The 27,190-nt window shown below is 36.7% G+C and overlaps 1 protein-coding gene across 2 annotated transcripts in view; it reads right to left on the bottom strand.

Annotated features, from left to right (window-relative positions):
• Positions 1-1,277: 1,277 nt before the first annotated feature.
• Positions 1,278-27,190, bottom strand: part of SP4 (Sp4 transcription factor) — an 80,242-nt gene continuing 54,329 nt past the window's right edge. For both annotated transcript variants that reach the window (XM_055420561.2, XM_055420562.2), the window contains exon 6: positions 1,278-5,344. In XM_055420561.2, the coding sequence (XP_055276536.1) occupies positions 5,097-5,344 (248 nt within the window). In that variant the 3' untranslated portion in view covers positions 1,278-5,096. The remainder of the gene's footprint in view (positions 5,345-27,190) is intronic.

The raw sequence follows: 27,190 nt of genomic DNA, 5'->3' as shown, positions 1-27,190 counted from the left end.
AAGCTCAACATTCAGAAAACAAAGATCATGGCATCTGGTCCCATCACTTCATGGGAAATAGATGGAAAAACAGTGGAAACAGTGTCAGACTTTGTTTTTTTGGGCTCCAAAATCACTGCAGATGCTGATTGCAGCCATGAAATTAAAAGACGCTTGCTCCTTGGAAGGAAAGTTATGACCAACCTTGATAGTATATTAAAAAGCAGAGACATTACTTTGCCAACCAAGGTCCGTCTAGTCAAGGCAATGGTTTTTCCCGTGGTCATGTATGGATGTGAGAGTTGGACTGTGAAGAAGGCTGATCGCCGAAGAATCGATGCTTTTGAACTGTGGTGTTGGAGAAGACTCTTGAGAGTCCCTTATACTGCAAGGAGATCCAACCAGTCCATTCTAAAGGAGATCAATCCTGGATGTTCATTGGAGGGACTGATGCTAAAGCTGAAACTCCAATACTTTGGCCACCTCATGCAACGAGTTGACTCACTGGAAAAGACTCTGATGCTGGGAAAGGTTGGGGGCGGGAGGAGAAGGGGACGACGGAGAATGAGATGGCTGGATGGCATCACCGACTCTGTGGAAATGAGTTTGAGTGTACTCCGGGAGTTGGTGATGGACAGGGAGGCCTGGCGTGCTGTGATTCATGGGGTCGCGGAGAGTCGGACACGACTGAGCGACTGAACTGAACTGAAGTCAGATGTACTGAAGAATAAAGCATTTCATATGTTTTGCATGTATCTGAAGTCTCTGCACTCTTTAAGCATCTGAACTTTTAAATTAAAAAAAGCAAGCTATACAATCCTTTCTTGATATTTTGAAGTTATCATGAATAGCATTATAAACTATACCATATTATACAGTGTTACACTTAGAACTGCTTCAACTTCCCTAACTTATTGTATCAACAGTTTTATGTAGGATAAGGTAAAAAGCATTACTTTTTTGGTATTTTTTTTTATTCAGTCTAGGTTCCTGGTTGAGACTGAGGCTCCCAGAAGTCCAAGAATCAAACTGGTACTACCACATAAGTTTACTACTTGCATTATCCCTTTTATACAAATATCATCCTGATGCTTCCAAATGTGAATTTTTCAAATAATTGAAATACATTTCTAGTTTGATACAAATATTTTGAAAAATTTATTAAGACCTCTTTACTGGTCATTTGGCAGAGTAAAATAAACATGTTTTTTGATTTAGGAACTGTTAATGAACATATATTATTACACTAGCCATGTGTTTACCTTACAGTTTTACTATAGAAGGCATCTACCCAAACACAATGTAGGCCCTGATTAATACAGATGTAAAAATAATTTGTGGCATCCTGTGGACCAAAGTATTAATACTTACCTGCTGCCTAATATCTTCTGCTCCTCACATGATGATATGTAATATAGCCTGGGTTTGGAAATCTGATAACTAAAGTTGTCATAGCAGTACATTTATTACGTCAGTTAAGGTTCTGTATGAGATTTGCAGAGGTCTCCCAAGAGGAAAAGCAAATAGCTTTTGCTTTTAGACTGTGGCATGTACATGGCATGCATTGCTTCTTACTGCTTCTGTAAGCTTAAATAATATTTTAATTATGTTTTCATTTTCAGCTCTTCCTACAATTTCCTAACATTTACTGCTTTAAAATATCTAAGTAAAAAAAGGAACCTAAATCAAATTTTAATTTCCATAAATGTCCAGAGCAATGGCTACAAATTAACATGAAATTTGAATTGGTGTTCTTTGGTGATATGTTCAGAGAAATGGTGACCATATCTTAATACTAGGAATTATGAAGAGTTGCCAATACATTTTCTAGTGAGAACATTACTTTCCAGTGTTCATCGTTATAAGAAGGTTGATGGTTCAAACAATTTATTGCTGCTTTATAGTATACATAATTAAATGAAGAAACATGTTAAACTCAAGGGAATTTTTAATAGGTTACTTGCAATTGTTATTGCAGGCAACAACTTGTACATGATTTTATTTCCAAATCCACAAAAAACAAATTTTATACAAATCAGCACTGTAAAAATGTCAATTACAGTCCCAGAGGCTTTGCTGGCAGAATAATTGTCTAAATTCTAGGATATGGGAAACAAGTTCTTTTCTGGATTCATCTTTTTTTTTCCATTTTTTTTTTTTTTTACAAAAAAAAAAAAAAATTTACAAGTGAAATGTTACTACAAAACTTTTTATAAGGAATTTTTGCAAAACATTTACATTTTACCATCAACTATTTCTGTTTTAAAATCATTATGTAGATTTAATACCCTATGCTGCACATCAATTTATGTGGGATGACAACTTAGTGACATGCATAAAAAAACACCACAAGGCATTAAAATGAAGACTTAAATACAAATATTGTTGCAATAAAACAGTTATAAAATTGAAAAATAGGACCTAAACATCATGCTTATCTAAGTTTGACAAATTAACTTTTTCTCCTAGATTACACACTTTTATTACTGCTCTCATGAGAGTGTGATAAATAATGACTTAACATCAAGTTCTAATGTAATCAGCAACACATACACAAACCTAACCAAAGAAAGTATACTGTAAGAAAAAACTATTCTAACACTGGAGTTCTACCATGATAAATACATAGCTTTGCACTGATAATTACAATAAAGAAAAGTTTTATAACAGTGGCAAAGGGAATGAACAGTGAAATGTCATTAAACAAGACTCTACCGCACATCTGTGCCCTATTACTTATAACAGCTATATCCCACTGAGTCAAATAAAGGACACTGAAATTTACGATTCTTATAAGACAGAAGAGTGGATTCAGAATGGTTTGCAGAACAGACTGTCAAAATATTTCTAATTTCAGTGGTGAAATGTGCACCTGCTAACACAAATTAATATACTTTATATGCTATAAAGCTATCCAGATTCAGTTTGTTAAATTTATAATAGGCCTCATTGTTGATTAAAAAATAACTTCCATTTCTGAGGCGCATACATAGGTATGCATTAAAAATGGTTCATAGAATAATGGTGCAGAGAGCTCACACTCAGTATTAACAACAACAAAAAGTGTCACTCTGAGGAAACATGATTCAAACATTAGGAAAGTTTCTTTGCATAAAAAAATTTATAGCACTGATTGTGTAGCATAATGATAGATAAAATATATATTTGATGTTTCAGCTCCTATATAATAAAATTAAAATTAACACTACCAAATGCTCCTCTGTACCAAACAAAACAACAAACTGATTCTGATGTTTTAAAGCCAGATACATCAGTTGTTAAGAGTACATTAAATAAAATATACAAAACAATTTACAAAATCCAACTAAAATTTAAAGACTTTGTTACAAGTCTACAAAAGCTTTAAGAAACTTGAAATTTATAACCACAGTGTAAAAATTTTTTTTCCTTTAATCTCAAAGCTTTTTTATACAAACTGAAAGCACAAAAGACCTTCAGTTTTATATAACGCTACAAAGGGCTGGCCTAAAGTGTACATAGTGTAAACAGTGATCATTACAGTATTTCTCCTTCATCAAAAATACAAGAAACATCACAATTTCGGAAGAGAATTCGCATGAGTAGTACTTTTCCTGAAATAATAGAGAATGTACAAGAAAATAACATACACCTATACTCAAACAGTCCCCAAACTAATGGTGTTAATTAACCAAGTAGTTAAAAACTTCAGTTTTCAAATGGTGAATTCCAACTGCATTATAATTCACTGTAAATATATTTTTAAATATGAAGTATCTTACTAATATTTAAGCTACTGGCATACTCCAAATTTTTTTATATGAAACTTTTGGCCATCTTTCCTATTAAGATCCTTGTACAAACAATGAAATACATTTATATCTTTAATCACTTATAACTGACTGATATTTTTTAAAAATACTTTTTGTTTCATAGCATCACATCTGTTATACATTTGTTAGGATGTCTTCTTAAGAAAAATTCAGTTACTGGTATAACATAAAGACATTACTGTGTTATAAATCCTTAATCAGCCTCTAAAACAGTGCTAGAAATAAAATGGGATTGGCTAATTTTTAGCAAAGAGGAAAACAGAAATTATAATGTAGTTAAAAGACAATTTTCTGCTGGCCGTAAAAAAAGTGTGATAATTCTTTCTTTGGCTACCAAGTCAAAGTATAAAGAATTTTGCACATTGTCAACATAACTCATATTTACAGAATATGAAACTACAGGACGATTTAAACTCTATGCAAATACTTCCAATATAAACATTTAAAACGAACTTTGTGGTTCAATCTAGTGTTAGGAATATAATCAATCCTAACTTCAAAACCATACCTGTTAAGTTGCCTCATTTTATTTTTCTGAAGCTATTATGAGTTTTGTTTTAACCATTTTCCCCCCAGTATTTTCCTAAGGTTTCAATCTAAAATTTAACCTAAGGTTTAGCTCTAAGTTCCTCTTGTGTCTCCAAATGGAGGAAGTAATTGGGTTTCACTGATTGTCTGCATACGCACTACTACAATGTAGTGGTAATAAAGATCTGAGATCCCTCTCAGATTATGTTTTTGGAACTTACCTAATTTAACTGTTGAAGAATTTCTAATATTTAGAAAAGACGGCCAAAACTATTTTCAATTGATTTTCCAAAAATCAAGCTAAGGAAATAAAGCATTATCTCTATCATCAGTTAACTATCTGTTTTCTGTAATATTGGGGGAAAAAATCCACATAAATATTATTGACTGAATTTATAACAAAGTACTTTCAAATAAAACAAGTCCAATTAAGGTCCAGTCTGCAAACTACTGAGGTCTGTCTTTTTAAACATGTTAACACACGATGTTAAGAGAGGGGAAGATTCAGTTTAAAGATTATGTGATATATCTCCAAATAACTACAACATACATAATATGGAGGAAATACTTTTCTATCTGTTTCCAGTATATCAGTTTGCTTTTGTATTTTTAAAAATTCAACACTTCATGTGCTGACCCCAAATCTTGGAATACTTAAAGAAGCCAAGAATGAAAACATGATTTCCTACTCTGTAATCCACTTGACCAGCCCATTTCCAGATTTTCAAAGGTGTGTAAACTTAAGTGCAGCACTAGAGGTCTCTATTATAAATAACTTTAGAATTCTTCCATGTTGGTTGAAACATTGGGAGTTGCTGGGTTTGAATCTTGAGAAATGGCTGCAACTGTGACAATTCTTGGGGAGCCAAGCACCTCTGTAACAGATGAGTCCAGTTCTCCGGAGGTAACAATGGCAAGAGCTGTCCCACCACCTTTTTTATTCTGGTGCGTTTTGACATGTTTGGAGAGATGATCACTCCGCATGAATCTTTTAGAACATTCCGGACATTCAAATCTCTTTTCACCTAAACAGAAAAATAGTAAATAAACAGCAATTCACTTATCTAAATGAAATTATCATTTAAAATAATATCTCTTCTGGTCATATTACACTTTTAACTTTTCAACAGGTGCAAAATACTTTGCTTCTATTCCAAAATGCCAACACACACACAGTGCAGTACAGGAGAAAGACCACCACGACTGGGAATAAAGAACTGTTGAAGTCCTGCTTCTGCTGAGAACCGGAAAGAAAATTGTCTCCTCAGCTTCCCTGCCTACAAAATAAGAGGGTTCCTAACAGATAATCTCCTCCAGTTATAACTCTGCATAATATCAAGGCTCATATCCACTCTTTCTTAAAACTATTGTTTTGGACATAATGCCCAGAGGCAGGAAATACTTTGAAACTACTTCAAATAAAATCAGTTAATAATTTTATAGTGTACTGAGTTTCTTTACAAGGTAAAAAATGAGAGTGGGGCAAACACTACATTTCAAATTTAATACAGTTTTTAGATCTTGCAGAATTAGACTGTTAGGTTCTGGTAGAGAGATCCTTAAATATTGTCTCTTTAAGTTATAAGATAGTTCTATTGGAAGTAACTACTTCTGTATTTTAGAAAAAAATGATTTCATTTTTATGTATAATAGGCAGGGGCACATAAAAATTTAGTTAATTGATATATCATCACATTTATAATGGATAAACTATTAGCTTTGTTTCTCTCCTTAAAATTATTAATTACAGGAAAGAAGCACTATTTTCCCAGTATGATAATAGAACTTAAGAAATAAGAATAACTTAAGAAATATAAGTTATTAAGAAATAAAAATAACTTAAGAAAATAAGAAAATTCAATTCAGCTAACTTCTTTTACCTGGCCCTGCTTTTGACTAATAGAAAAATCTATAGGTTCAAGTGTCAGATATTATCACCTCTTCTTTATGCGTTTGGTTTTATTTAAAAAATAATTTCATGTGGTTCACTGAAATTTCCCTTCTCTTTTCATAGAAAAATTAAGTGAATGGATAAAATCCTTAAGGAATAAATAAAGCCAGTTAAGTTTTAAGGCAAAATGACTTGCATTTGATGAATGCTAACACTGAGGCAAAGACAAAAAAAACAATTAAATGAGGGTTTATGTTTAGGATCAATCTTGAACTCCTTTATCTTTCAGGCTTCCCATTTTATTCCAAAAGAAAAATTCAAAGTGTGCAAATTTAAAAACTGGAAGAAATTTAAAGGATCTTAGTTTATATTTTCATTTTATAGGTTAAATTGAGCCTCAGAAATTAATTTGCTTGGGAATCACCCAATTAGTCATCCAATTAATTAATAAAAGAGCAGAATTTAAGACACCTGATTTCTAATTCAGGTATTTTGTATTAAATCACCTGTAGTAGAGATCTCTGTTCTTTTACAGCAATGATAACCAAGAATAATCAGAAAAGTATCAGGTAGTGATGGCTTGAAGGCATGAGCTTTATTCAGTAAACACTGAATCAATGGGTGACCAACTTGAACACAGTGGCTGTTTAATAAACATTTGTTAGCTATGGGATTTATTCATGAACTCAGTTATTTTTCAATAAGTATTAGACTGATGGAAAAGTAATTGCGGTTTTGCACTGTTGAACTTTGCCATTTGTTACCAGAATACATTCTTAAATAAACGTAGTAACATTATACATCATTTCAATGTGCATTTCTCGCTTTGTTTTCTTTTTGCTAATGTCTCATTACTTACTGTTTATGTTTTAGACTAGACAAATGATGTTTGACAAAAAGCAAATTTGAGCGATTTTCTTATTCTAGTTTAAATGAGTAATAAAGCATCAGAGACAACTCATAACATTAACAACGTGTCTGGCCCAGGAACTGCTAATGAACACATAGTGCACTGGTGGTTCAAGAAGTTTTGTAAAGCTGAAGAGAGCCTTGAAGATGAGGGGTGCAGTGACCGGCCATCAGAAATTGACAACAACCAATGAAGAGCAATCATCAAGCTCTTACAACTACATGAGAAGTTGCCGAAGGACTCAACTTCGACATCTGAAACAAAGTGGAAAGGAAAAAGGAAAAAGCTCCATAAGTGGGTGCTTCATGAGCTGACCGGAAATGAAAAAAGTTGTCACTCTGAAGTGCTTGCAATGCAGGTGACCCTGGTTTGATTCCTGGGTGAAGAAGAACCCCTGGAGAAGGGTAGGCTACCCACTCCAGTATTCTTGGGGTTCCCTGGCTCAGCTGGTAAAGAATCTGCTCACAATGAGGGAGACCTGGGTTTGATTCCTGGGTTGGGAAGATCCCCTGGAGAAGGGAACAGCTATCCATTCCAGTATTCTGGCCTGGAGAATTCCATAGACCCCATAAGTCCATGGGGTTGCAAAGAGTCGGACATGACTGAGCAACTTTCACTTCACTTATTTTACACAACAACAAGGAACCATTTCTTGACTGGATTGTGGCATGCAACAAAAAAATGGATTTTAGACAACTGGTGACTACCAGCTTAGTGGATGGACTGAGATGCTCCAAAAGTACCTCCCAAAGCCAAATCTGCACCAAAAAAAGGCCATGGTCACTGTTTGGTGGTCTGCTGTTAGTCTGACCCACTACACCTTTCTGAATCCTGGCAAAACCATTACATCTGAGAAATATGCTCAGCTAATCTATCAGATGCACTGAACACTGCAATGCCTGCAGCCAGAACTGGTCAACAGAATGGGCCCAATTCTTCTCCAAGACAATGCCTGACTGCATGTTGTACAAACAATGCTTCAAAACCTGAGCAAATTAGGCTACAAAGTTCTGCCTCATCTGCCATTTTCACCTGAGCGCTCACTGAGTGATGTTTCTTCAAGCATCTCAACAACTTTTTGCAGGGATAACGCGTCCACAACCAGCAGGAGGCACAATACTTTCCAAGAGTTCGCCAAATCCCAAAGCACGGATTTTTATGATACAGGAATAAACAAACTTACTTCTCATTGGCAATAATGTGTTGACGGTAATGGTTCCAATTTTGTATAAAAAAGATTTGTTTGAGCCTAGTTATAATGATTTAAAATTCATGGTCTGAAACCACAAATATGTTTGTACCAACCTAATATTTGTGTTGCTCCAAAACAATATTTGGAACAACTGCAGTATGACAGGCACTGGTGATACAAAAATGAACAAGTCAGAGTCTCTGACTTTAAGCAGCATCCATTATCTTGAGAGAGTCATTTGTTAACCACATGAAACTACTGGTACAAAAAGAGAAAGGAGTTCAAGCTCCCAGCTGCTCAGAACCAAACTCTAAGATGCATGAGAAATGATGGGGACATGGTTTTTGTATGGACTTTCTAGTCTACTCCCAAGTGGTGTGGGTATCCAATTAATTTCAAGCAATAAAAGTTGGCTAGAGTCTCAAAATAAGTAAATTATGTTGTACAATTAAACTATCATTAAGGGAATGACACTTCAGTTCATTACCTTTTTTCCACAGAGAAGTGTGTCTTCTGTGGTGTAAGAATATAATTTCCTAATTTCCTACCTCTTCGGCAAACATTATACTTTATAAAATATAAATATAAGGAGGCAGAGAGTTCTTATACTAACTATATATCCTACAGTGTCTTTTTTTGTATTTATATTTAGAATTATTTCAATAATTATTTTAGTAGGGTTAACACTTTTTATACTTAATGCAACTAGTTATCAAAACCGTTGATATTAGTTATTAATACTTACAGTAGGCAAAATGTCCCAACTCCCTAAAAAGATGCCCGTGCCCCAACCCCTGGAATTGTGTGTATGTTTCTTTTTTTTTAATTGTAGGATAATTGCTTTACAGAATTTTGTTGTTTTCTGTCAAACCTCAACATGAATCAGCCATAGGTATACATATGTCCTCTCCCTCTTGAACCCCCTACAAAGATGCCCATGTCCCAATCCCTGGAATTGTGTATACATTTTATCACATGGCAAAAGGGATATGACTAAATTTAAAAAGGTTAATATAGAGAGACTGCTCTTAATTATCTGGATGGGCCCAATCTAATCACATGAGTTCTTAAAAGCAGACAGCTTTCTGCAGCTGGAGTCAGAAAAGTGCAGCAGGAGAAATCAGAAGTGTGAGGAGGACCTGACCTGCTGCTGCTGGCTGGGAGTGGGGGCGGTTTCCACACGGAAAGTATGAGAAGGATGTGGGTCACCTCCAGGAGCAAACATTAGCCCTCACTGACAGACAGCAAGGATACAAGGATCAACATCCTACAACAGTGAACACTTTGATTATCAGTGTGAATATGTCTGGAAGCAGATGCTTCCCCAGAGACTTCAGTTGGGAACATGACCCAGTCAACACCCTGATTTCAACTTTGTGAGATGTTAAGCAAAGGACTCAGGCTGAGCCTACTAAAACTTTGAACTTAAATAGCTATATAAAAAGTGTGTTTTAAGCTCCTGAATTTGTGATAGCTAGACGCTGGCTCCGGCAGCATAGACGCGAGAGACGTGGCGGCGCAACCGACCACGCACAGAAGTGTGGCCGAGAGGAGCTACCCCACATCCAAGGTAAGGTACAGCGGCTGCGCTTTGCTGGAGCAGCTCTGAAGAGATATCCCACGACCAAGGTAAGAGAAACCCAAATAAGACGGTAGGTATTGCGAGGGGGCATCAGAGGGCAGACACACTGAAATCATAATCACAGAAAACTAGTTGATCTGATCACATGGACCACAGCCCTGTCTAACTCTGTGAAACTAAGCCATGCCGTGTGGGGCCACCCAAGACGGGCGGGTCATGGTGGAGAGGTCTAACAGAATGTGGTCCACTGGAGAAGGGAATGGCAAACCACTTCAGTATTCTTGCCTTGAGAACCCCATGAACAGTATCAAAAGGCTAAATGATAGGATACTGAGTGAGGAATTCCCCAGGTCGGTAGGTGCCCAGTATGCTGCTGGAGCTCAGTGGAGAAATAACTCCAGAAAGAATGAAGGGATGGAGCCAAAGCAAAACCAATACCCAGTTGTGGATGTGACTGGTGATAGAAGTAAGGTCCGATGCTGTAAAGAGCAATATTGCATAGGAACCTGGAATGTTAGGTCCATGAATCAAGGCAAATTGGAAGTGGTCAAACAGGAGATGACAAGAGTGAACGTAGACATTCTAGGAATCAGCGAACTAAAATGGACTGGAATGGGTGAATTTAACTCAGATGACCATTATATCTACTACTGTGGGCAGGAATCCCTTAGAAGAAATGGAGTAGCCATCATGGTCAACAAAAGAGTCTGAAATGCAGTACCTGGATGCAATCTTAACAACGACAGAATGATTTCTGTTCGTTTCCAAGGCAAACCATTCAATATTACAGTAATCCAAGTCTATGCCCCAACCAGTAATGCTGAAGAAGCTGAGGTTAAACGGTTCTATGAAGACCTACAAGACCTTTTAGAACTAACACCCAAAAAAGATGTCCTTTTCATTATAGGGGACTGGAATGCAAAGGTAGGAAGTCAAGAAACACCTGGAGTAACAGGCAAATATGGCCTTGGAGCAGGGAATGAAGCAGGGCAGAGGTTAATAGAGTTTTGCCAAGAGAATGCACTGGTCATAAAAAACACACTCTTCCAACAACACAAGAGAAGACTCTACACATGGACATCACCGAAATCAGACTGATTATATTCTTTGCAGCCAATGAAGGAGAAGATCTACACAGTTAGCAAAAACAAGACCAGGAGCTGACTGTGGCTCAGATCATGAACTCCTTATTGCCAAATTCCGACTGAAATTGAAGAAAGTAGGGAACACCACTAGACCATTCAGATATGACCTAAATCAAATCCCTTATGATTATATAGTGGAAGTAAGAAATAGATTTAAGGGACTAGATCTGATGGATAGAGTGCCTGATGAAATATGGTCGGAGGTTCGTGACATTGTAAAGGAGACAGGGACCAAGACCATCCCCATGGAAAAGAAATGCAAAAAAGCAAAATGGCTATCTGAGGAGGCCTTACAAATAGCTGTGAAAAGAAGAGAAGCGAAAAGCAAAGGAGAAAAGGAAAGACATAAGCATCTGAATGCAGAGTTCCAAAGAATAGCAAGGAGAGATAAGAAAGCCTTCCTCAGAGATCAATGCAAAGAAACAGAGGAAAACAACAGAATAGGAAAGACTAGAGATCTCTTCAAAAATTAGAGACACCAAGGGAACATTTCATGCAAAGATGGGCTCGATAAAGGACAGAAATGGTATGGACCTAACAGAAGCAGAAGATATTAAGAAGAGGTGGCAAGGATACACAGAATGACTGTACAAAAAAGATCTTCACGACCAAGATAATCAATGGCATGATCACTCACCTGGAGCCAGACATCTTGGAATGTGAAGTCAAGTGAGGCTAGGAGAGCATCACTACGAACAAAGCTAGTGGAGGTGATGGAATTCCAGTTGAGCTATTTCAAATCCTGAAAGATGAAGCTGTGAAGTGCTGCACTCAATATGCCAGCAAATTTGGAAAACTCAGCAGTGGCCACAGGACTGGAAAAGTTCAGTCTTCATTCCAATCCCAAAGAAAGGCAATGCCAAAGAATGCTCAAACTACCACACAATTGCACTCATCTCACACGCTAGTAAAGTCATGCTCAAAATTCTCCAAGCCAGGCTTCAGCAATATGTGAACTGTGAACTTCCAGATGTTCAAGCAGGTTTTAGAAAAGGAAGAGGCACCAGAGATCAAATTGCCAACATCTGCTGGATCATGGGGAAAGCAAGAGAGTTCCAGAAAAATATCTAATTCTGCTTCATTGACTATGCCAAAGCCTTTGACTGTGTGGATCACAATCAACTGTGGAAAATTCTGAGAGATGGGAATACCAGACCACCTGACCTGCCTCTTGAGAAACCTGTATACAGGTCAGGAAGCAACAGTTAGAACTGGACATGGAACAACAGATTGGTTCCAAATAGGAAAAGGAGCGCGTCAAGGTTGTATATTGTCACCCTCCTTATTTAACTTATATGCAGAGTACATCATGAGGAATGCTGGGCTAGATGAAACACAAGCTGGAATCAAGATTGCTGGGAGAAATATCAATAACCTCAGATATGCAGATGACACCACCCTTATGGCAGAATGTGAAGAGGAACTCAAAAGCCTCTTGATGAAGGTGAAAGAGGAGAGTGAAAAGTTTGGCTTGAAGCTCAACCTTCAGAAAACAAAGATCATGGCATCTGGTCCCATCACTTCATGGGAAATAGATGGAAAAACAGTGGAAACAGTGTCAGACTTTATTTTTTTGGGCTCCAAAATCACTGCAGATGCTGATTGCAGCCAGGAAATTAAAAGACGCTTACTCCTTGGAAGGAAAGTTATGACCAACCTAGACAGCATATTAAAAAGCAGAGACATTACTTTGCCAACCAAGGTCCGTCTAGTCAAGGCTATGGTTTTTCCTGTGGTCATGTATGGATGTGAGAGTTGGACTGTGAAGAAAGCTGATTGCTGAAGAATTGATGCTTTTTTTTTTTCACCTTTAAAATATTTTAAAATTACATACAAGATAGTATATATTTATCCAATTATTTAAGTAAAGCCTTTAAAACATTTTTAATAGGCTCTGTAGATTTCTTGTTAAATTTATAATTAGGCATTTTAATCATTTTTGTTGCTATTATAAATTAAGAATTGATGCTTTTGAACTGTGGTGCTGGAGAAGACTCTTAGGAGTCTCCTGGACTGCAAGGAGATCCAACCAGTCCATTCTAAAAGAGATCAATCCTGGGTGTCCATCGGAAGGACTGATGCTAAAGCTGAAACTCCAATACTTTGGCCACCTCATGCGACGAGTTGACTCACTGGAAAAGACTCTGATGCTGGGAGGGATTGGGGGCGGGAGGAGATGGGGACGACAAAGAATGAGATGGCTGGATGGCATCACCGACTCAATGGACATGAGTTTGAGTGAACTCCGGGAGCTGGTGATAGCCAGGGAGGCCTGGCGTGCTGTGATTCACGGGGTTGCAAAGAGTCGGACACGACTGAGCGACTGAACTGATCTGAACTGACTGTCTTGGGAGCAGTAGAAAACTAATAAAGATATCATCTTGAAAAAAGTAAAGCATAATTCAAAAAGTAAATTACAGTTGATCTATAATATGGATCAAGATCTGTAAAATATCTTCAAGTATCAAACGCATGTCAAGAAGAAATTTCAAGTGTTTTTTTTCTCTAAGAAAATCTAAAGGATGCAACCAAAACGACTTTGGTTTAATAGATTGAATATAAAAAAACTGCATATTTTATCTAGATTATTAATAAAATGCCATGCTGTATGACACGATTATTCAAATATAGTAATATTTATATACACTATTATATATATTTATGCATATAAAAAGGATGTAAGTAGACTATGCAAACTTAGAAATTACGCAGATTTCTTTTTTTTTTTAGATTATTTCCTAACATGATGTAACAACGTTTCTCTTAGAAAAAAATTGGCTGAGATTTTTAAATGGAATCATAGATTTGAAGGGATGAATGGAATAAAACATCTTTTAAATTTTATTTATTTGAGGTAATCCTTCAAGAGCCAATTGTCTAGCTGTCAGAGTTCTACCTATGATTTCATTTTCATGTTACCCTTAAACCTAAGCTAATACAATGTAAAAACCACATTTTATGAATATTTTTCAAAGCCTGCCATTTGATAACATATCTGCATATTTACCAATTAAAATAATTTCAAGAGTGACCTAAGAGATTTTATTAGTTTCCAAGGGCTACTGTAAAAAACAAAACAAAAACAAAAAACCACAAACTGTGTGGCTTAAAGACAATAGATATTCACTCTCTCACAGTTATGGAGAGTGAGTGAAGTTGCTCAGTCGTGTCCGACTCTTTGCAACATCATGGACTGTAGACTACCAGGCTTCTCTGCCCATGGGATTCTCCCGGCAAGAATACTGGAGTGGGTTGCCATTTCCTTCTCCAGGGAATCTTCCCAACTCAGGGATCGAACACAGGTCTCCCGCATTGAAGGCAGACGCTTTACCCTCTGAGCCACCAGGGAAGCCCGATGCCAAACATCAAGGTGTCAGCAGCACAATTCTCCATCAAAGGCTCTAGAGAAGAATCCTTCCTTGCCTCTTCCTAGCTGTGGGTGACCTCTGGCAATCCTTGGCATTGTTTGGCTTGTAGGTGCAGCTCTCCAATGTTTCCCTCTGCCTTCACATGGCCTTGCCCCCGTGTATCATCTCTTTATTATACAGATGTCCGTCACTGGATTTAACGCCCACTATGTCCTAAATGCTAAGCACCGGGCACAGTTATAACTTCTTCTTAATGCATCTCATCTGCAAAGAACTATCTCCCAATAAGGTCACATTCATAAATTCTACGGAGTAGGAACTGTCTTTCTTTCTGGGAGACACAATTCAACCCACTACAGGGACATTTTTAAATGTATGGCATTTGTTATAGCAAAGCAAAAAACATCCTTTGCTCAATGGATAACTTCAATCAAACATCCATTTGTAGCATCTATACAATTTCTTTCCAGACTTTTATATATAACTCACTTTATAGAAATTATATTTTGATTTGTTCTTAAAAACCTAATTATTCAAACTGAGAAACCTGTAGTCCCTGGATCCCTCCAATGCCTATTGGGATGATGGTCCAATCAGTCCCTCCTGGACACCCCTTCTTTTCATAAGTACACTTAATTCTCCCCTATCATAAAAGGGAGAAATGATAATTTGAGAGAAGTTATGTGGCTTAAGTTTTCTTAAAGTAGAAGACAGATAAAGGAAAGTTAAGTGGGAGTACCGAGAAATAGAAGACTTGAGGGTGCTAAAGTATGAGAGTGAAAATATAAAGAAACCTATGAGTCACATGACTGTTATCATTATTATTGATGCTGAATGTAATGACTTTATTTTTAAAATAAAACCATTAAATAATGTGCTAAAATGAAAAAAGACTTGAGGAGGTTTAGATAATTACTAAGGCAATGTGAAAGCTGAAAAAAAAAGTAAGATTGATAGGCTGTTCTGAGAGACTGGCTGAGATCTGAGACCATAAAATTTGTAGACATCAATCTACATCATGAGAATCTTTTCATTTCCTCCTTCAGCAATTATCTGCTCAAACAAAGAAGCCCTTTTGGTCATTTCCTTATTAATACTTTTTTAAAAGGCAATCTTATCTACTCTAATGGTTTTAACTATCATCTATAAATGGATGACTACATCAAGATAGAGTCCTAAAATAGGAATCTGATCTCCCAGTTGTGCCATAGAAAGCATCATTCAACATGTCACAAAAAGAACTCATTAACTTTCCAATCCTTATAATTCTAAGAAATAAAAGGGGAATTCCTCCCCAAAATATGAAAGAGACAATATTAGTATAGACAGTGACCAAAACTTGAACTCCTCTGGACAAAGACTCAGAAAACTGGGGGAAAAATAAACAATCAAATCAACTCATTTAGACTCTGTAAATTAATCAAGGGTTCCTGTAACTCAGGGAGTGTTTTATAAGGAAAATGGCTAACTCTTGATAAGAACATCAAGTTTTGCGTGGTTTAACTTGCTAGTTCCATTTACTATTTCCCAGCAGCCTGGTAGCCACCAGAGGGAGCAGAACAGAGTGAGAGCCCTTTCAAAACTTCTTTCCCAAAGAATCATCATTGCTTCTTTGGAGGACTTAACATACTGTTGCAGTGAACATTCCCTGGAAGTGCTCCAATGTAAAAAGTCTTCCTCCAGGAATAGAGAAGAGCATGTGTTTGTCTAAAACAATTATAGACAAGTATTTTAACTTCATGGATACCTGAAACAATGACTAATGGTTGGGCCAAATAATAAACAGATAAAAAACTTTAAAAGTTCAGAGGTATGAGATAGCCATAGGGGTTCTAAAAAGTTGTGACATACTCCTTGGAATGTAGAAGCCACATACATGCTTAGGGCTGTGAACATATTCAGGAGAAGGGTTGAGAAGAAGCAAACTCACTTATAAGGCCTACCTATCCTTTGAGGCTCTGCAAGGGAAGGAAGAGAACGAGCACTGTCTGGCTGAGAGCTGAGGGTGCCCCAACATGCACATAAAGCCTCTCAGAAAAGAGGGAGAGATTAATTGATCTTAAAATCCCCCAAATTTGATGAAAAACATTAATATACATATGGAAGAACCACACCTAACTTGAAGTAGGTTAAACGAAAAGAAATTCACACTGACACATAATAATCGAACTGTTTGAAGTAAAAAAAAAAAAAAAGAATCTAGAAAGCAGCAAGAAAGAAGTGACTTATCACCTGCAAAGGATCATCATTAAGAAAATCAGCTGATTTGTTTTTCATTAGAGATCATGGAGGTCTGAAGGCAATGGGATGATATATTCAATGACATGAAAGAAAAAAAACCTATCAACTAAGAAATTTATATTCAGCAAAAATATCTTTCAAAACTAAGGAGAAACTAAGATGTTTCCAGACTGATAAAAAACTGAAGGAATCTGTCACAGCTATAAGAAATGTTAAAGGGGGGCGGTCCTTCAGGCTGAAATGAAAACAAATTAAATGATAACTAGAATACATATGAAAAACTAAAGAATGCCAGGTGAAGTAATACAGACAAATACAAAAGACAGTATAAATGCATTGTTTACTCATTTCCCCTATCTAGTTTCAAACAAGACTGCATAATACTTATAAATGTGTGTTGAGGGGTACACCATATACAAAGATGTAATTAGTGAAAATAAGTTTGAGTGAACTCCAGGAGTTGGTGATGGACAGGGAGGCCTGGCGTGCTGTGACTCATGGGATCGCAAAGAGTCGGACACGACTGAGCGACTGAACTGAAGTGGACTGAACAGCGTAAGTGGAGGCAGAACTATGTAGGAGAAAGTTTTTGCATGCTACTGAAATAAAGTTGGTATTAATCCAAATTAGACTGTTAAAAAGATGTGAACTGTAATACCCAAAGCAGGAACCACTAAGAAAATTACATATATATATATAAATATATACACATACATATATACATAGCTATATGTAGGTATAGGTATGTATATATGTATGTGTATGGGGTCGCACAGAGTCGGACATGACTGAAGTGACTTAGCAGCAGCAGCAGCATACCTACATATATTAAAAGAAATTACAAAGTAATTAAAATAACACATGAGTATTTAACATAAAATGTCAACAATGGAGAAACTCAGGAACAAAAAAGAAGACATGAAGACAAATAGAAAACAAATACTAAAACGGCAGAAGTCTTTATCAGTAATTGCATTAAATATGAATTAAACTCTCCAAACGGCAGAAATTCAGGATGGATTTTAAAAAATGACACACCTATATGCTATCTAAGAGAAGCTATCTTTAAATTCAAAGACATGAGGAGGCTAAAAGGATGGAAAACAGATATACTGTGCAAACAGTTAGAATAGCTATATTAATACTAGACTGGTAAGATAAAAATTACTACTAGAGATAAGGAAGGGTACTTTTAAAGTATCACTCCACCAAGAAGCTGTAACACTTAGAAACATGTAAGTACCTACCAAAAGAGCTCTAAAACACAAGAAGCAAAATCAACAGAAGCGAAGGGAGATAGACATTCCACACTATACCCATCCTTTTCCTGAATTCTCCATTTCAACTTCAGTGGTCATCATTGATACCTTTCATCTCTTTTCTCACATTTAATCAGTCACCAACCACTGTTAATTTTATTACACAGACATCTCTTAAACTGGTCCCAAATACACCTTACAAATTCTCTTTTATTAGGATCTTACCAGAAGTTCCTACTGTCTTTGCTAACTGGTCTCAAAATTATTCCCTAGAAATCTGTCCTCCATACAAATATCAAATGGTTGAAAATGAAAAGGTGACCATCTGATTATTAGCTGAAAACTTCCAATGGTTCCTCATTTCCTATAGTTGCAGAAAAAAAATGCAAATATATGTAATGTCCTATTGATCTCTGCCTACCTTTTTTAATCTATCGTCACAAACATCATGGTTCCCAAACACTGAACTGCTTCTCCATCCTCACATCTTCTTGTATAAGTTAGCTTCCAGTTCAAGACAAAAATTCTGACTCTGCTCCACCGACCAATCATGTAATTCCTGGCAACTTCTCTCTCCCACTCTCAGTTTCTTCATTTTTAACTGGGAATAGCAGAAATACCTATTTTATGTTACCGTTCAAAGGATGAAATGAGAAAGTGGATTTTAAAAAGCATTCAGAAACCCAGCACACTGAAGGAGATCAGATATGTTAACTACTACTGTTACTGCCTGTCTGAATTTATTGCTTCCATGGCTCATTCTAACTCATCACTATATAACTCAACTTGGCTCAAGGAACTAAGTTTCAAGCCTTGATAGATAAAGAAGTTAATCAACCTCTTAAGACTTATGTTTAGTCCTTATTTATGAAATGGTGGAATTGCACAAAATTGTTTTCAGGAGTCCCTCTGGCTCTAGACACATTGCATGAGGCATATGTGTGAGGCTGAGCAAGAAATTCTTTGGGACTGTTAAAATAAAAATTAACTAGAAAATCTCCCTCAATTTTTAGACTGCAATTTCTCAAAGATAAGTATTGTCTCGTGCTTTTGAAAATGTTTCAATTTGCATACAGTAAAATTCATTTTTCTACAGAGAGTTTTGATAAACACATTAAGTCACGTAGCTATCACAAAAATTCCAATATAGAAGAACTGCTTTCACTTAAAAAAATTTCTTCTTGATGTTTTTTCACAGTCAAACTCTCCTCCATCACACATTAGGAAACACTGATCTGTTCTCCATTTGTACAGTTTTGATTTTTCTATTACATCATTAAATGGAATCATTCAATTGGTAGCCTTTTGAAGCTGGATGCTTTTACTTAGCATAATGCATCTAAATTTCATCCATGTGATTTTGTGTATTAATAATTCATTCCTCTACTCTGTGGAGTAGTATTCCAACATATGGATATACCACAACATTTCATTCATTTACCAGCTGAAGGATATTAGGGCTGTCTACAGTTTGGGTGATTATAAATAAATCTGTCATGTATATTCAAAGCTAGGACGAATACTTGGGAGCAGATATGATTAAGTGTATGTTTAACTTTTTAAGAAAATTCCAAATGGTTTTTCAAAAGTGCTGTGTCATTTTGCATTCCCACCAGCAATGAAGTTCCAGCTCTGCAATTTTGGCAGTACTTCTAATTGTCAGGATTTTGATGTTCTAATTTTTTATATTAGCCATTCTAATAGGTGACAGGTATCTTGTGGCAGTATTAATTTGCATTCCCCCAAAGAAAAGATGATGCTGAACATCTTTTCATGTGCTTATCTGTCACATGTATATTCTCTTTAGTGAAGTGTCTAGATCCTTTGCCAATTCTTAGTAAGTCTTCATCTAATAATTCTAACACGTTGATCATCTTGACATGGTGGATACATAGTAAGCTGAGTAATTTTGGATTGTATGCTGGACATTTTTTATATTATGTTATGGTGATTCTGGGCTCTATATTACAAATCCTCTAGACAACAGTTCTATTTTAGCATAACAACCTCTTTAGGTTCATACTAAAAGTGACAGCTTGCCTTCTTTGATCAGTAATTTCAATAATTTAATTTTAAAGATTTTATTATGTTCTTACTCTGAGTATGCCGAGCACATGTCAGAAATTAGATGGTGGTTTACTTCAGTCTTTGAGGCCTCTGCTATGGTTCTTGGGGATTGTTCTGTGCATGTGCAGTTCAGAGTTGAGTCCAGAACTTACTTTATTTCATACAGAAAATAGGGGATCACCTTTTACAGATCTCTACAAACTTATCCTCATACTCTCCAACCCCAAAGTGTTCTTTTTTCTGGTTTCTCTGGCCAGAAAGCCAGTATTCTGGGCGGGGGGGGGGGGGGTTTCCCTTCATTGTCCTGCACATACATCATGGTTGGCATCATCTTCAGAGTGAAATGACAAAGAAAGAAAAAAAAAAAGTAATTCCCCTGATATTCACTGAAAAACAAGGTCCCAATGTTTCCTGATTCCTCTAACCAAAGATAAAGGTATTTTCTCAATATTTTAGCTGCTTATGCAGACACTACTACAGTGCAGCCCACAAACAGGCTGGACTTGGAGTCAAGCGCCCCTTTTCTCAGTTCTTTTGCCAGATATACACGGTTTCTCCTACAGCATTTGCTGTTTACACCTGCTATTCAGGGTCCACAGGGCCAAAGTTGGTAGAACAAAAGGAAAAAAAGTCCTGTGAAACTCACTTCTATTATGCATTGTTATGTAAGTTTAACTGGATCACATTTCTGCAAATAAGAATAGAGATTATCAAGGAAGAGCATATACTCCAGAAAAGAGCCAATTTGTTTTTTGTAGAACTCTGTAGAAATATGGAACTAAAATAATGAGAGGGAGACATGGAGAATAAAACAGTAAACTGAAGCCTATACATAGAATATTAGCCCTACTCTTAAAAAATTGGGGCCAAATATTTGAGAATTTCTATCTAAAGAAATATGGTCCCACACTGTAAAACTACACATTGATAATGAGGTCCCTTTCAATATAACACACAGCGCCCCTACCCAATTTCTTAAAAAGAAGGCCACCAGTTAACAATGATTTCACAGTCTTTCACTTAAACATATTTATCAGTCACCTTCATCATCATCATCATCTACTTAAACAAAAGCCTGGGATCACTGGACAATGCACGTATGCCTAACTCAGAAAAAGCGAAATACAGACAAAAAAAATATTACCCTGGAGGAAACAACAGACTTCCAGTAGCTCCTGTACTTATACAATAAGAACAAGATGCAATAACAAAAAGAAACAAAAATCACTCTTGGAAATTAAAAAACAATTCAACAAATATACCTGAAGCTAAAGTTAAGGAATTTCATTGAAAATATAAGAAAAGGTAAAAAGACAAGAAAAGGTGTAAAAAAATCATTATATGGAGTTCAACATACATCTAGTAAGAGTTCAAAATTATCTAAAAATAAAAAAGGGTGAATGAGTGGATGTAGTGTGGTGGGGGAGGACCCAGAGTTGAAAATTCCATCCAGAACTATACCATAAATGAAAAGCTACACTTACATACATAATTATGAAATTAACAGAATACTAAAGATGAAAAGAAAGCTCAGGATGAGGGCATGTCAGAAGGATGGAGGAGCCAATCTGAAGCAATTCTCAATGGCCAAAAACAGAACAAAGCGAGGAAGACAGCGAATACAGGAGTACCTGGTGTATCACGCTTTGCTTTACTGTGCTTTGCAAACACTGTTTTTTAAAAATTGAGTGTTAGTGGTAACCTGTATCCAGCAAGTCTACCAGCACCATTTTTCCAACAGCATCTGCTCATTTCATGTCTTTGTGTAACATTTTGGTAACTGCAATATGTCACATTTTTGCATTATTTTATATTTGTTAGTCTGATATGTGATCACTGATCTTTGATGTCACAACTCACTGAAGGCTCAGATGACAGTTAACTTTTTCTTTTTCCAGCAAAAAAGCATTTTAAAATTAAGGTATGTATATTGTTTTTTTAGAATGCTGCTGTTGTCAGTTGCTAAGTTGTGTCTGACTCCTTTTGCAACTACAGGGACTATAGCCCACCACGCTTCTCTGTCCATAATTTCCCAGGCAAGAATACTGAAGTGGGTTGCCATTTCCTTCTCCAAGATGTAACACTTCTATATGCTTAAATAGACTATAGTATTATGTAAACATAACTTTCACATGCACTGCGAGACCAAAATATTAGTGTGACTGGCTTTACTGAGATATTCACACTTCACTGAGGTCGTCTGGAACCAAACTGGGACTCTGGAATGTGCTTGTAATGATGAAATTGGATGATAACTCAAAAAACAAATATTCATGAACAAATATCATCAGTTCAGTTCAGATGCTCATTCGTGTCAGACTCTTTGCGACCCCATGACTGCAGCATGCCAGGCCTCCCTGTCCATCACCAACTCCTGGAGTTTACTCAAACTCATGTCCATTGAGTCGGTGAGGCCATCCAACCATCTCATCCTCTGTTGTCCCCTCCTCTTCCCGCCTTCAATCTTTCCCAGCATCAGGGTCTTTTCAAATGAGTCAGTTCTTCACATCAGGTGGCCGAAGTGCTAGAGTTTCAGCTTCAATATCAGTCCTTCCAATGAACACAGAGGACTAATTTCCTTAAGGATGGACTGGTTGGATCTCCTTGCAGCCCAAGGGACTCTCAAGAGTCTTCTCCAACACCACAGTACAAATGCATAAATTCTTTGGCGCTCAGCTTTCTTTATAGTCCAACTCTCACATACATACATTACTACTGGAAAAACCATAGCCTTGACTAGACGGACCTTTATTGACAAAGTAATGTCTCTGCTTTTTAATATGCTATCTAGGTTGGTCATCACTTTCCTTCCAAGGAGTAAGCGTCTTTTAATTTCATGGCTGCAATCACCACCTGCAGCGATTTTGGAGCACCCAAAAATAAAGTCAGCCACTGTTTCCCCATCTATTTGCCATGAAGTGATGGGATTGGATGTCATGATCTTAGTTTTCTGAATGTTGAGCTTCAAGTCAACTTTTTCACTCTTCTCTTTCACTTTCATCAAGAGGTTCTTTAGTTCTTCACTTTCTGCCATAACGGTGGTGTCATCTGCATATCTGAGGTTATTGATATTTCTCCCAGCAATCTTGATTCCAGCATTCCTTCAGCCCAGCGTTTCTCATGATATCCTCTGCATATAAGTTAAATAAGCAGGATGACAATATACAGCCTTGATGTACTCCTTTTCCCATTTAGAACCAGTCTGTTGTTCCATGTCCAGTTCTAACTGTTGCTTCCTGACCTGCATACAGGTTTCTCAAGAGGCAGGTCAGAGGTCCTGGTATTTCCATCTCTTTGAGAATCTTCCACAGTTGTGGTGACCCACACAGTCAAAGGCTTTGGCACAGTCAATAAAGCAGAAATAGATGTCTTTCTGGAACTCTCTTGCTTTTTTGATGAACCAGCAGATGTTGGCAATTTGACCTCTGGTTCCTCTGACTTTTCTAAAACCAGCTTGAACATCTGTAAGTTCACAGTTCATGTATTATTGAAGCCTGGCTTGGAGAATTTTGAGCATTACTTTACTAGTATGTGAAATGAGTGCAATTGTGCGATAGAGCATTCTTTGACATTGCCTTTCTTTGGGATTGGAATGAAAACTGACCTTTTCCAGTCCTGTGGCCACTGCTGAGTTTTCCAAATTTGCTGGCATATTGAGTGCCTCACTTTCACAGCACCATATTTTAGGATTTGAAATAGCTCAACTGAAATTCCATCACCTCCACTATCTTTGTTTGCAGTGATGGTTCTTGAGGCCCATTCGACTTCGCATTCCAGGATGTCTGGCTCTAGGTGAGTGATCACACCATCGTGACTATATGGGTTGTGAAGCTCTTTTTTGTACAGTTCTTTTGTGTATTCTTACCACCTCTTCTTAATATCCTCTGCTTCTGTTAAGTCCATACCATTTCTGTCCTTTATTGAGCATCTTTGCATGAAATCTTCCCTTGGTATCTCTAATTTTCTTAAAGAAATCTCTAGTCTTTCCCATTCTATTGTTTTCCTCTATTTCTTAGAACTGATCCCTGAGGAAGAGAACTCTGCATTCAAATGGATATATCTTTCCTTTTCTCCTTTGCTTTTTGCTTCTCTTCTTTTCACAGCTATTTGTGAGGCATCCTCAGGAAGCCATTTTGCTTTTTGCATTTCTTTTTCTTGGGGATGGTCTTGGTCCCTGTCTCCTGTACAATGTCACGAACTTCCACCCATACCATAGTGGTGAAAATAAATGATGGAATAAACAAATCATTGGGGAAGAAAGTACAAATCTTCATTACACAAGAGGTATAACTAAAAATTATACGAATAGTGAGGGGAATAGAAAATAGTCTTTAGGACATCACAGTGACTTCACACAGAACATTACACTGTATCTTCAGGCAAGATACAATGAGGAATGCTAAAAGTGAAAATAGTATTTTCTTTAAAGAAAAACACAGGACATTTGTGTAGACTCAAAGAATAGCCTCCAACATATTTATTAACTACTATGGTTAGGTCGACAAATTCTTTGATGTGCTTCCCTCTAGGCTATGGAGCTTAATTAATTTTCCCCTTGAATACTGAATGGACTTAATCACTTGCTTCTAATAAACAAAACGTGGAAAGGAAAAAAGAAAAACTTTACAGTGGATATACCTAGCAAGTGCTATCTTAACTAACTCATTAACATTAACATCACCAATAATAAGACATATTAACATCATGTACTCCTTGATATGATGCAATTAGACACAGACAATTCATAACCTCAGTCTAATCATGAGAAAATATCAGGCAAACCCAAATTGAGGGATATTCTACGAGACACCTCATCTTACTTAAAGTGTCAAGGTAAGAAAAAGATCAGGGAAAAAAAATGAAATTTCACAGACTTCAGGAGTAAAGATCTATGACAAATAAATGCAACGTGGTACTCTGGACTGAATCCTGCAAGAGAAAAAGTATATTTGTGGGGGAAACCTGTCATTTAATTGGTAGACCTGTACCAATGTTAATTTCTTAACATTGTATTATGGTAGGCGTTAGCAATAAAGGAAGCTAGATGAAGGGTATTTGTGAACTCTCCCTACTATTTTTGCAACTCCTCTGTAAATACAGAATTTACTTCAGAATAAAAATTAAAATAAGCTCTTAAAAGCTAGTGGGGAAAAATTAGGTCACCTATCAAAAAATAAGTGTTAACAGTATCTTATTATTAGTAAAATAGATGCAAGAAGACAATAGAGCAGTGCCATTAATGCTTCAAGAAAATACAGTTTTCAACCTAGAATTCTGTGTTAGCCAAGCTATCAATTAAGTTGAAAAGCAAAAGTAAAGGCATTTTCAAACAAATTTACTTCCTTATGCCTTTTTGTAGGAAGCATTTCAGAATGTTTTCCAGAAACAAAGGGAATAAACTGAGAAAACTCAGGATGTAAGATCTTGAGACTACTGGATCCAAACCAACAGAGCAGGGAAGAAAGGTTTCAGGATTATAGCTGTGCAGCAGTCCTAGAGAGAAATCAATCACTGTTTAATCAGAAAGCTGTAGACCTCCAGGAATAAGGAGAAGCTGGATGGAGTTGATACTTATCTTGAAAAGTTAAAATAACAAGAAGAGGTGATAAAGTTAACCAATGCAAGGGGGAAGAAGGCAATGTGAATCTTCGGGGGGGAAAAAAATACACAGGAAACAACATGTAACCCACATAATCATAGTCTGTTACATAGCCATAATTATTTATTAATTCTCAATGTTAAGAACTAAGCTATATAAAATAGGCAGTGGTTATTAAAGAAAATGTAAGCATTTTAACATCAAGAAAAGACGAGAGAGTAAAAGTTTAGGTGAGAGAAGTTAAAAGGTGGAAGAGATGGAAACTCAAGGACAGACATGGCAATACGCTATTACAGAGTGGCGTGTCATGATACAACATTTGGCCTACAAGCAATTAAAGAAAAGATTCAAAGTCATTGATGGTATTAGTTCAGTTCAGTTCAGTCGCTCAGTCGTGTCCGACTCTTTGCAACCTCACGAATCACGCCAGGCCCCCCTGTCCATCACCAACTCCCGGAGTTCACTCAAACTCACCTCCATCAAGTTGGTGATGCCATCCAGCCATCTCATTCTCTGTCGTCCCCTTCTCCTCCTGCCCCCAATCCCTCCCAGCATCAGAGTCTTTTCCAGTGAATCAACTCTTCACATGAGGTGGCCGAAGTATTGAAGTTTCAGCTTTAGCATCAGTCCTTCCAATGAACACCCAGGACTGGATGGTATTAGATGACGTAAATTATTTTGGGAGGAGTGTTGATTTCTGACAGTTTGTAACTTAGTGTCCCTTTTTACAATATTATATTAAGTTTTATAGGAGCATAATATAGTGATTCACTATTGTTAAGGTTATACTTCATTTACAGTTATTACAAAATATTGGTGATACTTCTTGTGTTGTACAGTATATTCCTGTAACTTATTTTATTCCTAAGTTTGTACCTCTTAATCTCCTACCCCTAAATTCCATCTATCTCCTTCCCTTTCCCTATTCTTAATCACTAGTTTGTTCTTTATACCTGTGAGTCTATTTCTTTTTTAAAAAAATATTCGCTAGTTTGTTGTATATTTTACATTCCACTTATAAGTGATATCATACAGTATTGATCTTTATTTCACGTCATGTGAAATTAGGTTGCTTCCATTTCTAGGTAACTGTAAATCATGCTGATATGAACACTGGGGTGCATGTATCTTTTCAAATTAGTGTTGTTTCTTTTTCCCAGAACATATACCCAGGAGTGGAACTGCCGAATCACATGGCAATTCTATTTCTAGTTTTTGAAACCTCCATACTATTTTCCAGAGTGGCTGTACCAATTTACACTGCCACCAAGAGTATACAAAAGGGTTCCCTTTTCTCCACATCCTTACTAACATGTTTTTACTTGTGTTCTTTTTAATGATAGCCATTCTCACAAGTGAGGTTTTGATTTGCATTTCCCTGATGATCAGCAATGTTGAGCAGTTTTTTATATGCCTATTGGCCATCTGTGAGGTAAATTCTTAACTCTCACTGCACAAAGTCAGTAGTGTTTAATATTGATATATCAATAAATAACAGTATAAACATATTTTATACATACACTGAGCCATCACAGGATTAATAAAAAAGAATGCAGAAACAGTTAAAACACATGATTTACTCCAGGGAGCAGAAAGGGGTGGCAGGGGGGAGACTTG

Source organism: Moschus berezovskii, chromosome 3 (genome assembly GCF_049115385.1).
Source record: "Moschus berezovskii isolate FMDL1 chromosome 3, NW_MosBer_1.0, whole genome shotgun sequence".
NCBI classification, from domain to species: Eukaryota; Metazoa; Chordata; class Mammalia; order Artiodactyla; family Moschidae; genus Moschus; species Moschus berezovskii.
This window is presented reverse-complemented; position numbering and strand designations above follow the sequence as displayed.